Genomic DNA, 15970 nt, shown 5'->3' on the forward strand with positions numbered 1-15970 from the left:
TTAGAATAATGCACAGCCATGAACCTGGTCTGGAGGAATATATTCTCTCCACAGACAGTTCTAGACAGTCAATTTCCTCTTACCACATCGTCATGTCATATACGTTCAATGAGATCCACTCGTACGTCCGTAGAGGGTTCAGCTAAGAAAAATATCAGTGGAAAATTAAATTATTTTCAACACATACTACCATGCCCGATTGTCTTGAGGGCAGAAAATATTATGCGACATTAGATTAAGACCCTGGTATAATACTATTTAGCCTATTTTCCCTGTCTATTCATGTGCATGTGTTCCCCTCTTCCCCCACCCAAGCTTAAGTAGACACCACGAGTATATGGTCGAGCAACCAATGACCTTTGATCTCAGGTAAGCGAGCGCTACCGAGGCTACAGAAGACATGAAACATTTTCGTCAAGCGAAAACTACTAGGCTACGATTAGCTCGGTTATGAACTCCTGGCCAATTAATTTCATGCTTACCCAAACTTAGCTCCCGCGCTAAATTCATGGCAACCACAAAAAATGATTTTGATTGATCTAGGCATATAACAGCGAGCCGGTGACCAGTGGTAAAGCCAGGAAACATCTTGGCGGTCCGCTTTAGCTCGGCGAGTAGACCCCTAGATATTGGATCACCATCTCATGCATTAGCGTTCTTCACGATGGTAGTCCGCACCGCCATTTTTCTTTTCTTTTCACTCTGCTTCCCCCCTACTTCTCCGACGTCAAGTGCGGTGTTCATTTCCCCCTAACTCATGTAAAAGACGACATTATGGCTAACTTACTGACTGTGGGCATAAGTGGTGTTTTGGTCTCCTTGGCCATCAGATTTATCTACCGACTCCATTTCCATCCTCTCAGTAAAATTCCCGGACCTAAGCTCGCAGCTGCCACCAGTGCATACATCTTTTACTTTAACGTCATTAAGCAAGGAACCTTCATTTGGGAGCTTGAACGATTACACGAGGTTTATGGTTAGTATCCGTCCGCGGCTGTCCCGAACCTTAACTTAATCCGACCTAGGTCCCATTGTGCGGGTCTCCCCAAGAGAAGTCCACATCAAAGACTCAACCTACTACGACGATATTTACGCCTCCAGCTTAAGGAGGCGAGAAAAAGACTTGATAACTGTACGCCAGTTTGATCTCGAGGGATCTGCATTCTCTAGCGTCTCCCCTGAGGACCATCGTGAGCGTCGCGCACCGTTCGAGAAATTCTTTTCGAGGTCAGCTATCGCAAAAACGGAACAAACAATCCAAAGCAGTCTGAATCAGTTGTGCAATCACCTGAAAGATGCTTGCCAGTCTCACAAAGTTGTCAACTTGGACGCTGGTTTTGCGGGTATGACCGCCGACATTATCCACAAATACACCCTGGGATACAACAGCGGCAATCTTGACCACGGAGACTTCAATGAAAATGTCAGAGATGGAGTTAACGCGTTATTCAGAGGCGCTCATCTCCTGTTTTTCTTTCCTCTTCTGCAGACTTTCTTCAGCTCTCTTCCGTTACCAGTGTTGAAATGGGTAAACCCCAGTGCCTATGTTCTTGCAAATCAGAAACAGAGTGTGCATAACTATGTGGTAGATGCCCTTGCTGGCAAACGCACAGAGAGTGGATCGATCATGGAGTCTCTGGCCAATAATGGCCTAGCTGAGCATTTGCGAGGCCCGACTAGGCTTACCAATGATGCCTTCGCCATTCTGATAGGGGGCACGGAGACAACCGGTAGATCTCTGTCACTTGGATTTTACTACCTCCTCAGTGACAGTGCCATGAGAGCCAAATTGCGAGAGGAACTGCGATCTGTTATGCCAACGCCTCAGACCCGTCCAACATGGAATCAACTGGAACAGCTCCCTTATTTGGTTAGTCTTCTCTCGGTTGGTCTGAGGTTAATATAAAGCCTTAGCTGACATGAAACATAGTCTGGTGTTATATTAGAAACTTTTCGACTGTCCACAGGTATTGCCAATCGGTCTCCCCGAGTTGCGCCTACGGAAACCCTGATCTACAAGGGCCATACTATTCCGCCAAAAGTAAGTGACCATTTAGCTTCCTTTGATTCGGTTTGGAGCTAATACTTCTTCCTATCAGACCCTCATTAGCCAAACCAATTACTTTGTCCTCATGGACCCTGAGATCTTCCCTGACCCTCACGCCTTCGATCCAGAGAGATGGATGCGCGCCGCCGCCAAGGGCGAGCCACTACAACGTTATTTGGTCAATTTTTCAAAAGGAAGTCGAAACTGTCTTGGCATGCAGTATGATCAGAAATCCATTGAATAATCAGCCTATTACTAACTATTTCCCGCAGTTTGGCATATGCCGAGATATATTTGGCATTTGCGACGCTCATTCGTCAGTTTGAGTTTGAGTTATATGATACGGCCGAGAAGAATATCACATTCACTCGTGACTTTGGAACACCTTATCCCGACGAAGGAAACTTCAACCTCAAGGTTCTGGTGAAAGCCCTGGTTCAAGAATGAGTGATTATCCCCAGTTACCACAAGGGCTTCAAGCCTTCATTTGCAAACTTCTGGAATACTTGATCTCGAGCAGATAAAATATTATATAAGCATGTTTATCCTTACCGCAATCGATGGCTCGCGTAGAATTCGAATGCAAACACCTTGGCCCAGGTGGCGCTAAACTGGATTTAGAAGGGGTCCCAGCCAGGAGAAACATTTCCGGCACCCGCTGGCAAATCGAATCTCTTTCTCTACAACGTCACTCTCAGGACGTCCTAGGTAGACCAATTTCCGATGGCTCCTCCGAAATCCCTCGCTCCTACGCCGGGCCACATCCATAAGACTGGAGATTATCTTGCTAGCTCTTCTACCAAAGCAACATCTGCCTGTTCATCGTGCCAAAAACGCAAAATAAAAGTAACTCATCAGCTATGCTGACTAATCCGAGTAATAATCTTGCTAACCTCCACAGTGTATTGGAGGTATACCATGCCTGCCTTGCCAAAATGCCAAAATTGAGTGTGTGAGCAACTTTGAAAACGATGGCCGCCGAAAGATAAGTCTGAAGCGGAAAATCGAATCCTTGGAGCAGGATCGCGACTTGTTGATGCAGCTCGTGGATACTATTCGCCAAGATAATGAGCAAAAATGTTCTAGTGTCCTGAATCTAATTCGGAGTAATGCACCGTTAGATGAAATCAAATTATTTCTTGCTGAAAATTTAGAGCCAAGCAATGATGAGAATACTTCCTCAAAGCGCCAAGATACGGATTCCAGCTCTGCTGGTTCCTCTCGCAAAGTTATGGATGTTAAACGGCTATGCGATACTCCTATTTACCCAGTCTCTGCGCAGCTATGGACGTCTGTCTCAAGTGACGATGCTCTTGTGTCACACTTGGTATCACTCCATTTCACCTGGAATGGAATCACATCAAATTGGATTGACCGCGATCTGTTCTTAAGAGATATGAGATCTGGGAACTTGGATTCCAGGTTCTGCTCACCTCTGCTTGTTAATAGTATCCTGGCCATGGCATGTGTAAGCAACGCACTCTTATGTTATCTGAAGGGCATGAGTTAATATTTTCTATGATTAGCTCTACTCAGATTGGCCTGAAGCCTTGGCTGTACCCGGTGACCATGGCACCCGAGGAGCACATTTTCTCGATGAGGCATTGCGGCTGCTGAAGGAAGAAGAAGGTCGATTGACACTCACGAATCTACAAGCAAGAGGCAACATTTTCATAAGGTAAATCCTCTTTGATTATTTCACTCTGTTTATGCTGACTGAATGAGCAGTCTTACCGGCACTGGAAAGGACAGACTCGGCTGGCTGAAGATTGTGGAAATAGCCGACTGTCTCCGTGAGATTGAAAATAAACGACAACATATGATAAAAGATGCCCGTGAAGAGGCTTCAGAGATGACTCGAGCTATTTCTATTGCGATCTTTGGACTCTTTAATATGTGCACGTGAGTTATCGCGCTATTGACAGCGCCTGACACATTATCTGACATTCCTAAAGAATAAGCATCATGAGTCTACAGAAACATCCCGTTGTCAAAAGACCTACACAACTCGAGCGGCTCCCGAGGCATCACGACCCTAACGACACTTGGAGTCCTTATCCTCGCCAGGCCACGCCCAAACCAGCGCACACGAACTGTGTGATTAATGGCGTTTTCGATCTAATGCTCATTGTGTGGGAGGCATGTGACTATTTCTTCGGAGATAACAAGCCGACGGCATTCGATCTGGAAAAGGTCAATGCCTTTCATGATAGATTACAAACTTGGGCCGAACATCTTCCGAGATGCATTAGTTTAGGACGCAACGCAGTACCCGGAGTTATGGACATGCAGTAAGTCAAGCATATCAGCAATTATTCCAAGCGCTAACGAGCTCATGTGAAGCATGCGGTATTACACAATCATATTGGTCATATTCGGGTTCGTTGAGTCTAACCTGGAGGAGGATGATCGAGTGACCAAAAGACGTATCAAAGCCTTGAAAGCAGAAGCAGCCCAGAACATCGGGGCGTTGATAAAACGATTCCGCCCAGATTGGCCCGTGGAATGTGTTCCAGGAACCACAATACAATATTGCTCCGTCGCGATGTTCACACTCCTGGAAAACCTAGACGAAGCCCAAAACAAGCAGGCGTTTGTGGAATGTTTCATCGTTCTTCGTGCACTCGCAAACCGGTGGCAATTGGCGAAGGGAATATTACGACTCATCCAATTGACAGCGATGAAATTAAAGGCCGATCTCCCGGTAGAGCTGCAGCTTCTTTTCAGAGATTTTGAGGCTGATCTTTGGAAGGTAGAAGATTCGGAGCGGTTCAGCAGTCTTTATCCGAATTTTTCGGTCGCTATTAACCAAAAGGGACCGGGGGCTGGCACCGGTGAGGCTGAGTTAGATCGATTTCTTGCATCGTGTGATAACCTAAGCCTGTCCGATACTGTCACTGAACAGACGACAGAGGCAGGAGAAATGGATATTGAAAGTAGTCACGGAAATAGCAGGAACTAGCGTTCATTGTTTTGCTTCAAGATGCGTTCTCAGTAGATTGGTTTTTTGCATTGAGAAAAGTCTGTCTGTCTTTTGATTCATTTCCCGTCATGAGTAGACGAAGTCTCGGTCTTGATTATGATCTCGGCTTCTAATACCAACTCTCCAATAATTTGTGAATTATACTATACTCAAACGGGCTAGGTCATTGACATGGAGATACGTAAAATCCGGTTATCTCCGACTATCTTGGGACGCCTAACGGCACCAAAAGCTTGTCTGGTACTCGCGACATCCTTGATTTAAAATCCCGCACCTGGCAACATCATCTCAACGAAAATCAAAATGCCCTCCGAGAAAAGCATCAAAGCAGGGCTGTCTCTCATCGAGAGCGACAAGTCCAAAATCTTGAAGTTGACCATCGGAAACCACGAAAACATCAAGCCAGGAGTGTACATTCCCCGCGCAGGTCAGACCCCTTACCACAACACCGCCGTCAAAATTAGCTAACAATGTCAAAGATGCCCAATCACCTCCAAAGCTATCATTCCCCGGCCTGTCAACCGATAAGACCTATTTTGTTGTTTCTCTGGATATCGACGCGCCTTTCCCATCTTTTGGCGTTCTTGGTCCTATCCTCCACTGGATTCAACCTGGAGTCAAGGTTTCTGAGTCTGGAGAACTAGATCTCAGTGCCCCTTTCGTTGCTAACTATATTGGTCCTGCACCCCCGCCTGGTAGCAGTCCCCACCGCTATACGTTTTACCTCTATGAGCAGCCTACTGGGTTTGATACTGCGAAGTATGCTCCGGCTAATGGTCAGAAACTGGGAAATTGGACGCGGATTCGGTATGACCTTGATGCCTGGGGGAAGGAAATCAATTTGGGCCCGGTGTTAGCTTTTAACTATTTTACCAGTAACTAGTTTATGGGGTTCAAAGTGGGTAATGTATACGATGAGTTACTCTATTTGTCTGGATACCCTTGTGTTGCCTGTCGTTATCGTTGAAATGCTGAGCAAAATGTGGATATGAACATCCTCGAGTAGCTTGTTTATACAATATCAGAGCATTATAGTAATCAAATGGTGTTCCGGACTGAGATATGTAGTTGACTGAATCAAATGGAGCTTGAATCTAGAACCATGATCCACATGCGACTGACTCGAGTGCGGGCCGCTACATATATACCGGATAGGTAATGTCTGGCAAAGTTTTGTTTCCTCTTCCGCTTCAGTGTTCACCCCTTGGATATGAGGACCCACTTCGTAGCCCGATTCAAACTAAATTTTGTAAATATTGACCTCATCCGCCCCTCTCGTTTCCGACCCCTCCACTGTCCAGGCCCCCAATTATCGATAATTCACCATGTCGCTGATAAAGTGGCATAACCAATGGCCGGATGGAATACCCTCCTGTGTTCGCCGGCACGAAAAGCCCGTGGAGAATGTGGAATCTATCACCTGCGCTTGGAGGCGTTTTGTTCGCGAGCAGTGGGTCGGTGGCAGCGACATAGATCAACAGAGGCGAGCTCTGATCGAACGATGGGCAACTGCTGACCAGGAATTTCGCGATGTAATTTTGGAAATTTGGCTGATAATAACGCAATTTTTTCTCACTAATTCTGAAATAGGACTATGAGCGTCGAGCTAGAGTGGATGAACCACCTTTTGATGGCCCTGAAAATGTATAGAATACACTATCTTTTATTCTGACTAAGAGGCTAATATATGACTAGGATCCCTGTCTTTCCGGATATCTGAGCTTTCAACTTGACGAGGTCTACGTCTGTATCTCCCAATGGACTGCTGAGACACAAGCTCTACTCGCCAAGTGTATTATTTCATTATTCGGACTAGACTGCGGTGACGGGCCTCTGGCATCAGAAATATCACTACTGATGCCCCTCGAAGAAAACCAGTGTGATTTGATAGACAACTTCAAGTTCCGTCAGAGTGTTGCCCGGCCCGACTTCCAGGATGTGCATATGATGCAGGACGGAACCGTGGTATTCGCGAATGACACCCCGAAACTTATCATTGATGACCATACTCTTGAAACTGGACTTGCACTTTGGATCCAATACGAAACAAACGGATTCCGGGAACGAGTTTATAGAGTTCAATTGCTCTCCAAGGAATTTCCTGACTTGTTTCGCGATGTGCATCTCAATATGAACTCTTTAGAGGTCACGTTAGGGTTCATGGAGGATGCTGACGAAGACGAGGATGAGAATTCATATATGTTTTGGCAGGAGAAGCCGTAAGTCTCTTCAACTTTTGTGGATGGCATTTGCTAAACTACGTCTAGGGTTGATATGCGTCGTCCATTCCTGGAAGTGTATGGGGGTGCAGATACGAAGACATCTGCTCGACTTGACGAATATGCGCCTGGATACCGGGCAGCTGAGACCCTGGGCAATGGCTTAGCAATTGGGTATAATTTGGAACAAATTCTGCTTAACGATGGACATCCGACGAGGATCATAGAAAGTTGATTCAACTCAATGTTCGGCAATGTATGTCATGGACAAACATTGTTTGCAATACCTACTCCGACATCTATACAAGGTCTTGAGAACATTCCAGAGGCCTCGAATTGATGGTTTCAGCTCTGAATTTCTTCCCTCCTGCATGCCTGAAGGGCCTTAGGCCATCAGTATGCTTCCCTAGAATCCCTGTCCAGGTGCTGACCGCGCTAGGATATGCGTACTTTTAGCTTGAAGGATTAGTTTGAATAGCTAGAAGTCACATGTAGATCATGTGCAAATATTGTGCAGTTAAAATCGCTTTTCCAGGGGTTAATACATCAAAAATATCGAGGATTCTTATCAATTCATTCTGCGCCATCGAAATCGTTTTTCCAATAATATGACGTGAAAGTATTCTGTCTATGACCCTAAAGAGAGTTTGCCGGTATCTCATTCTAAGTTGCCTTGAAACCGATACTTGATTGGATTCGACGAAAATATTTCAATTTATACCAACCAAACAAGCGAAATATCCTGGTCTGGGAATAATGGTGGACTGAGACCTTTGTCACCTCTCCAGACTCTGCATCATCATTCCAACGACGATGAGCGTAATTATATTCTGACCTTGGTCGAGAAGCCAAGTGCGCATTGGCATAATATTTCAAGTGAAGAACGGCATGTTCATTCCGATATAGAATCCGCAAGGAGCGTGAAATTATAGCAAATTGATTCATGAATTACTCGTTCTCTTCAGCGATGATGAATCATCGATCTTCCATGTTCCCACAATAAGGAAAGAATATTTGAAGCGGAGTAGTAAGATTCCTGAGGCCAGGCATCCCCATTGTTTTACAGACCTCAGGAGCTAAATGCCTTGCAGGGTCTTCCCGGCGTTTGCGATTGAAGCCTGAGTTCCAATGAACTACCGGAAACTGCCCACTATGCACAAGCTCTATCCCTGGTATAAAAATCAGAGTTGATGATGTCGGTCACGATGTTTTCTACACACACCTTTCTCCCCACCCTCAATCACTTCATACCCATCATCAACCTCAAACATACTTTTCCTAGACCACTATGGGGTCCAACATGGGAAATCAAAACTCAAGCACTTCCCCAAGAGCAGATCCTGCCACAATCAAATCAATCGACGACTGTATCTTTTCATTTTATGGCAATTTTGGTCAGGGCAAATCACATGGTTCGTTTTCCGGAAATGCGCAGATGGCAAATACCTTTGTATTGGGGCTCACTGTTCCAAATTTTATACAGTGGAACTGCGGAGAATGATCGAGGAAGCCGGCGGCGGTTTTGAGAACTACGAGTCACGGGTTGAAAACTGTACACATCTCATTACAACAGAGAAATACGTTACAAAGCCTCTTATGCCTGCAAAGAGTAAGTATCAAACTATGTTTATGAAATGAGATATACTTACAGGGTCCCCGGGATAGTCAAAGATGCAGCTCTCAAGGGATGTGAAATCGTCGGTCTCGGATGGCTTTTGATGTCTCTCGCAAGCGGATATCCGGTCGATGTCAAATACGGCAGGATAGAGACGGACAATTTAGCCAAACTTAGGTTGAAGGCGAGCGAAAAGTCCAGCCGTAAACCGGAGGCTGAAGAGAAGCCCAAACGTAACGTGAAAAGGGCCGAAAGCTTCAAGCCTAGATTGGAGAATTCCGATGAACGCAAGCTCAAACTGAAGGATGCCAATGAACGCAATATGCTAGCCGACTGCCAGCCGAAGGACAAGGATGAAGCCAAACCCAAATCGAAAGAGATCGAAAAACATAAGCCGAAATCTAAGGGGATTGGCGAGGCCAAGCGAGCATTGGAATGTCTTGAGGATGGTGAGGGTACAAAGAAGGTAGCCAGGACCTCGTCGAAAGTGACGCATTTGAAAGGCATTGTGGATGAGAACTTCCTCGATCTTTCAGCAAGTGAGTAAACTGCAGAGAGATCCTTTGAGTGGGCTACCGGATCTATGAATACGTATTAACCAACTTCAAATAGGTCTCGCTGTTTGTGTGGAGGGCAATGTTGTGTGGGATGCGACTTTGATTAGGCCCTTGGCTCAAAGGTTAGAGAAACAAATACGCCATTTCGCCATATTGCGAACTCAGCTCCTCTGGGATCCAAGTGCGAAGAAATACGATACATTCAGCCACGAGAGAACGGGGGATGCGATTTTCTATACCAGCCGGTCAGGCCTCGGTACTCTGGAAGAAGCTAAAGCCGCATACAAAGAGTCTTTCCAAGAAGCTACCGGTCTTTCTTGGGAAGATCGCCTTAAAGACCCGAAGAAGAGAAAATTCATCTATGTTGAACACCACTTGGAAGATGAGGAAGCCAGTAAATCTGCCATGCCTATCGCCAAGATGCTTCCACCAATGAAAGCTGTGCTCGATATCATCCTACCCGGCAAGGGTCAGACTGAGCTCATAAAAACGTTCTTGAAAGCTACACCTGCTAGTCACGTCAAGAATGGCAGTGCGCTGATGACCTTGCATCAGCTCCGTGCTGGCATTGCTCTCCTAAAACGAGTATTGGAACGTCCAGACCTTGCGAATGAAATATCTTCTAATGCTAGCCCTGCATCAATTATGCTACAATGCTATTATTGTCTCATAGGAGATGGCTTGAGCAGAGCTCCTCTCTCTCTTGATTGGATTCAGCGCGAGCAAGATCGCTTGTCGTACCTCCATATTCTTGCGACGGCCTCCCAACCGAATCGACCTCTTGGACGGGCTGAAGAAGAGCTCTCGCAGCATCTACATCGACTTCTTGGCCTCAATCACATGGCTCTAGGTTATTACTTTTCACTTTTTATGTCCATTTACTATAATGCTTCATTAGGAGCAAGATGCTAACTTCTGACAGTGAATTCTTCTACTGAGGAATATCGAATTCTTGCAAATTATTTCAACTTCTCTGACATGGCATCTGCATACCGTGGGGGCTACGGTGTTAGTCAATATGTTTCCTTATATTTTCGTGTATATGGAAACAAGGATTAGGAGTTGACCAAGCGATCTATAGGCCTACACAAACCAGCTAAAAAACATTTTCCGCATCGAGCGCCTCGGTGAAGCTGACCAATTCCTCAAATGGACAACCGCTGGGAGGAACCATGGGCGATGTCTGCTATGGCATGGCTCCGATAATTCTAGCTTCAGAGGAATTTTTGAACAGGGACTTCGCGGGGGCATAGGGGAGCGCAAAATCTTTCTCTCTGGACTTGCAGGCTATTCGACCGCGTACTGCAATAAGAGGACCGGTATGGTATTCGATACTCCGAAGCTAATGTTGCTTTGCGAAGTGAGCTCTCCCAAGTTCAGCGAAAAAAGAATGGGGGGCGATTGGTGGCGTGATGCAGGATGTGTGCACGCTGATCTCCAAGGAGCCAAGATGCTGAATGTTCCTCTCGGAGAGAGATATAGAGGCGGCGCGGGATGGCCAATCCAAATGGAGTACAGTTTTGACAAGGCAGAGCAGATCCGGATGCACTACTTGTTCGAGTTTATATTAAGCCCGAGGAGATGATCCGGTATCGCTGGGACTCTATGAAGCTACAGGGATTGAGATCCGACAATTTCTCTAATTGAGCTAGCTAGTTTAACGTAGATTAGAAATTGATGCTTTATTTTTGGTCTTGCAGCCTTTCTAGATCTGCGGAATCCCAAGAGTAAATCCGTTCGGCAAGATAAGACGATCTTCCCCACTCTTATCGCGTTACACCCACTTGCTCCACTGGTCCCCGTGATGTGATCCATAAAGTGGCTGCATCCCCGACCTTGCACTTTGTCGTTCCCCAATAACTGCCCCCATGAAACTGCTCGCCGCCGCCTGTTTGGCGGGTCTTACCGCGGCACAGTACTTCCCCTCCCCACCCGAGGGACTTAAGGTCGTGAAATCGAAGCACGAGGAAGGTGTTGAAATATCATATAAGGAGGTAGGTCAACTGTAACTAATTGATACCAAGCTACGAGCCGCTCACATCTCGCACAGCCGGGAATCTGTGAAACCACTCCTGGGGTCAAGTCCTACTCGGGCTACATTCACCTACCCCCGGGGACTTTGAACGATGAAAAAGTGGACCAGCAATATCCCATCAATACGTTTTTCTGGTTTTTCGAGTCCCGTCATGACGCGAGAAATGCCCCACTGTCCATTTGGATGAACGGTGGGCCTGGCAGCTCGTCCCTGATCGGTCTCCTGCAGGAGAACGGACCCTGCCGCGTGAACGCGGATTCCAATTCGACCGAACTCAATCCCTGGTCTTGGAACAACTACGTCAATATGCTTTACATCGATCAACCCAATCAAGTCGGTTTCAGCTACGACATCCCCACGAATGGTACTTTCGACCAGGTCGCGTCCGCTTGGAATGTATCCGAGTGGACGCATGGTGTCCCAGAGCAGACTAATACTTTCTATGTCGGCACGACGACCAGCCAGAAGAAGACTTCCACTGCTAATAGCACCGAAAATGCGGCCCGGTCGCTTTGGCACTTGGCGCAGACGTGGTTCTCCGAGTTTCCAGAATACAAGCCCCGCGACGATCGCGTTAGTATCTGGACTGAGTCATACGGCGGACGCTATGGCCCTTCATTTACTGCATTCTTTCAAGAGCAAAATGAGAAGATCAAAAATGGCACAATCGCTGCTCCCGGGGAATCGCATTATATTCACTTGGATACTTTAGGTATTATCAATGGTTGTGTTGATCTCCTTGTGCAGGCGCCGACGTACCCGGTCATGGCGTACAATAATACTTATGGGATTGAGACGATCAATAAGACTGTTTACGAACAGGCTTTGCATGCCTGGAGCAAGCCTGGTGGATGTAAGGACCTGATCACAGGATGCCGGGTCCTTGCAGCGGAAGGCGACCCTCAGATGTATGGCAACAACGAAACTGTGAATAAGGCATGCCAGAAGGCGAACACTTTCTGCAGCAATAATGTCGAGGGTCCTTATACTAATTTTGCCGGTCGGGGCTACTACGATATCACCCACAAAAGCCCCGATCCATATCCACCGCAATGGTACTTTGGATTCCTCAGTCAGCATTGGGTGCAAAAGGCCCTGGGTGCGCCCATCAACTACACCGAATCCATCGATAGTGTCTATGATGCATTCACATCAACCGGCGATTATGCCCGCGGCGATGTGCACGGCTACCTCAATGATCTCGGCTACGTCTTAGACTCTGGTGTCAAGGTTTCCCTCGTCTACGGCGACCGGGATTATGCCTGTGATTGGATCGGCGGCGAAGATGTTAGTTTGGGCATCGAATATTCCAAAGCACCCTCTTTCCGTGCGGCTGGATATTCGCCTCTCAGAACCAACTCATCATACATCGGAGGACAAGTTCGCCAGCATGGCAACTTCTCCTTTGCCCGTGTCTATCAGGCCGGTCATGAAGTCCCGGCCTACCAGCCTCAGACTGCGTACGAAATCTTCCACCGTGCCCTGTTCAACCGCGATTTGGCGACTGGCAAGATTGACACTGCTCGTAATGCTTCTTACTCTACTGAGGGTCCTTCGTCTACTTGGCATATCAAGAACGAGGTTCCCGAAAGCCCCGAGCCGGTGTGCTATATCTTGTCTCTCGAGTCGACGTGCACTGAGGATCAGATTGCCAGAGTGGTCAACAATACAGCTGTCATCAGGGATTACATTGTTGTGGGTTGAGCGTTTGAACAGATACATTCCATATGTGCGTTATATGCATTATAGAGTATTGATTTTCTTCTGTTGCATCTGCAGGGCCTGGCAGGAGAGCTGTTTTGGCTATCCCCGCGGTTTTGATATATTTCGGACTAAGATAATTTTTGGAACTCTCGGTTATGATCTCCATGGTCCCATAGTCTAAATTTAAAACATATTGTCTATAATTGGCTTGGATCCGCTTGTACGACTAGTTTAGTATGGCAAAGGAAAGGGGCAGCGGGCATAACATCAGGGACATAGGTACAAGTTGCATGCAGATTAATCGGTGATGAAGCTAAAGATATTACTGAGCGACTTTGTGCTTTGACCAATCCATAGGTCTTTCGCGGAACCTATTTTCAATTTCTATACGATCCCAGTACGTAGGTATATGAGTCAATCCAATCATAGCCATACTTTCTTGTGCCGGCATGTGGATTTGTAGCTGGCAGCGTAAGTGGATCCAAGGACTCTCAAATGGTGGATGTGACTGCACCAGTATCTATGGTAGATGTTGACGACTGTTCTTCTACAGGGCGAGTACTCGTGAAATAACGAGGCAGCCAAACATCCATTTAGGTACTTTTACTCCTCTGCAGCGTAAGAATGCAGATCATGCGACGACGAACAGAGGCCCTCCAAAACATGGGTTAGCTATTCAAGGCCTTGACTATTTGAGGTATATTAAGTGCGCTTTCTCACTGGCATTAGACAGACGTATATAAGCTATCAGAAGGTAGAAAAGACAATCCCCAGAAGTCCCTGCGCAGGGAATCTCTCCACCAGTCCTTTGCCGCCCACATCTGCGGGGCTTTTTAGATTGGGTGGATTTTTCTTTTCAGCACTGACGCAGAAGCGATTGTTGTGTCGCCGGCATGAGGCAATTTCTGCGGCGACTCAAAGTTCCAGTCGAAGACCTAGATCATTCACCCGAACAACGCATTCAAAGAAAGTCCTTTCCGTCCGGCATCAAACTGTTCTATAGCCCAGATGATGCAACTGTGGAGTAAGTCCCCTCCTATATTTAAATGACTCTCCTTGGACTCTCCTGAACCTCTCATAGCATCATCTTCATCCACGGTCTAACTGGTGATCGCGATGCTTTGTGGACAGCCCGTGACGCGACCGACCCCTGGCCGCAAACCCTCCTACCGTCCGTACTCCCGACAGCTCGCATTCTTACGTTTGGATACGACGCATTTGTCGCTGACTGGAAAGGAGTTGTCTCGCAGAATCGTATTGCCAACCATGCATGGAATCTGCTAACATCTTTGTCATCGTACCGAGGGGACGGCACGGTAGGACACTCAACTCTCTAAATACAACAGGATATTGACAAGTGCAGAATGAACGACCAATTTTATTTGTCTGTCATAGCTTAGGAGGATTAGTGTGCGAGGATGTATGGTATGCCCTCTGAGTCTAAGACCCATTCTAATTCCATTACAGGCCTTGTTCACAGCGAGACAACGACCGGAGCAACACCTTTCCAGTATCCTTCATTCAACACGCGGTATCATCTTTCTCGGCACACCGCACCATGGATCTAGTCTTGCAAGGTGGGCTGGGGCCTTGGTCCAAGGTAAATCTTGCTATCACATACCATGCACAGGGCCGATATAAGGAAGCTGAAGTGATGCAAATCAAGGCTTTAGAGCTAGGGCAGAAAGTGCTCAGCAGGAGCATCCTGATACGATTTGGAATATGGCAAGACTTGCGACCACATACCACGCACAAGGCCGATATGATGAGGCTCAATTGATTCATTTCAAGGTTTTGAAGCTTCGGCAGAAAGTCCTCGGCCAGGAGCATCCTGAGACGATCTGGAGTGTGGCACAAACTAGGATCAAATACCCCGGTGCACAGAACCGAGATGAGGAGGCTGAATCGATTTGAGTATAGCACCTTTCATGCCTTGTATATACCTTGATTTTACATTTTGTTTTATAGAGATTATCGATCTACATTTCAGATTGGTGGAACTTGTCAGCACCCAAGGTGGTGTCACGACCTTTGTGAGGGCCCAACAAATTTATATCTCATTCCCGGTTTGAAAGACTACCATCAACGAAGGCTACAATCCTGCACTCTGTCTACATCCACGGACTATAACAAAACACGAAACATAACCCAGGGGCCAAGGAATACTACATACACAATTTATATGCTATATCAAAGTGCCCTCTTCCATTGTGGCCTGCCGGTAGGCTAATCCTACAGGAAGGGCCGCAACTACCCTTCTGTAATCTATTCCAGTACCTCCATCTCATCAGCTTGGTTGACAAAACTCCGGTTCAACTTTCTACAGATTATAACTCTACTATCAAATATCTCTCAGCAGCTTCAAACGTGGAAGGGAATCGATTGCCTCAAATTAGTCTGCCACCGGTCTTTATAGACCTCTCGTCTTTAGTTCTAAAGTATGTATACATATTACTTTATGAAACTTTATTAAGGATATATAGTACATACAGTATCATAAAGGGACTGATGTAGCGACGCAATGTCGATCAACGAAAGTCCCACCTTATAAGATCCTTTGAAAGGGGCTCTTTTTCAATAGAGATTTGACGTGTGGTCAAAGGCGCGGAAGCTTCGAGAAGCTTCGGTCTCCACGACGTCATACTCCGCGATCGATAACGTATGAGTTACAAAGTCCTGTTTCTCGTGCAAGTTCGGACCCTTTGCATTCCCCGCTAGACACTTGTTCTTTCTTATTTTCTGCGACTCCAACATTTCATCCCTTTTTTTTCTTTTACTCCGAGCCTCCAACTTTGCGCACAACCCTCTCA

The 15970-nt window shown here is 46.5% G+C and overlaps 6 protein-coding genes across 6 annotated transcripts; all 6 read left to right on the forward strand.

Annotated features, from left to right (window-relative positions):
- Positions 1-774: 774 nt before the first annotated feature.
- Positions 775-2494, forward strand: N7484_001346 (cytochrome P450; the record flags this gene model as incomplete). The annotated part of the gene is made up of 5 exons (XM_057111766.1): positions 775-976; positions 1026-1870; positions 1931-2041; positions 2100-2266; positions 2320-2494. The coding sequence occupies 5 exons, from the start codon at positions 775-777 to the stop codon at positions 2492-2494; spliced, it is 1500 nt and encodes a 499-aa protein (XP_056976503.1).
- A 2839-nt stretch (positions 2495-5333) lies between these two features.
- Positions 5334-5913, forward strand: N7484_001347 (YbhB/YbcL family Raf kinase inhibitor-like protein; the record flags this gene model as incomplete). Its single annotated transcript, XM_057111767.1, has 2 exons — positions 5334-5457; positions 5510-5913. 2 exons carry the CDS (start codon positions 5334-5336, stop codon positions 5911-5913), a joined length of 528 nt encoding a protein of 175 aa, XP_056976504.1.
- Positions 5914-6355: 442 nt separating this feature from the next.
- N7484_001348 (uncharacterized protein) lies at positions 6356-7484 on the forward strand (the record flags this gene model as incomplete). Its single annotated transcript, XM_057111768.1, has 4 exons — positions 6356-6562; positions 6621-6674; positions 6726-7249; positions 7298-7484. The coding sequence occupies 4 exons, from the start codon at positions 6356-6358 to the stop codon at positions 7482-7484; spliced, it is 972 nt and encodes a 323-aa protein (XP_056976505.1).
- Positions 7485-8537: 1053 nt separating this feature from the next.
- Positions 8538-11006, forward strand: N7484_001349 (putative poly(ADP)-ribose polymerase PARP; the record flags this gene model as incomplete). Its single annotated transcript, XM_057111769.1, has 6 exons — positions 8538-8661; positions 8733-8858; positions 8915-9403; positions 9477-10271; positions 10344-10429; positions 10503-11006. The coding sequence occupies 6 exons, from the start codon at positions 8538-8540 to the stop codon at positions 11004-11006; spliced, it is 2124 nt and encodes a 707-aa protein (XP_056976506.1).
- Positions 11007-11289: 283 nt separating this feature from the next.
- cp1 (putative carboxypeptidase S1) lies at positions 11290-13160 on the forward strand (the record flags this gene model as incomplete). The annotated part of the gene is made up of 2 exons (XM_057111770.1): positions 11290-11415; positions 11472-13160. 2 exons carry the CDS (start codon positions 11290-11292, stop codon positions 13158-13160), a joined length of 1815 nt encoding a protein of 604 aa, XP_056976507.1.
- An 893-nt stretch (positions 13161-14053) lies between these two features.
- Positions 14054-15074, forward strand: N7484_001351 (tetratricopeptide repeat protein; the record flags this gene model as incomplete). The annotated part of the gene is made up of 4 exons (XM_057111771.1): positions 14054-14184; positions 14242-14476; positions 14628-14760; positions 14827-15074. The coding sequence occupies 4 exons, from the start codon at positions 14054-14056 to the stop codon at positions 15072-15074; spliced, it is 747 nt and encodes a 248-aa protein (XP_056976508.1).
- Positions 15075-15970: the final 896 nt, after the last annotated feature.

The sequence above is a fragment of the Penicillium longicatenatum genome (genome assembly GCF_028827895.1).
Source record: "Penicillium longicatenatum strain IBT 33135 chromosome Unknown contig_1_segment0_segment0, whole genome shotgun sequence".
In the NCBI taxonomy this organism is placed as follows: Eukaryota; Fungi; Ascomycota; class Eurotiomycetes; order Eurotiales; family Aspergillaceae; genus Penicillium; species Penicillium longicatenatum.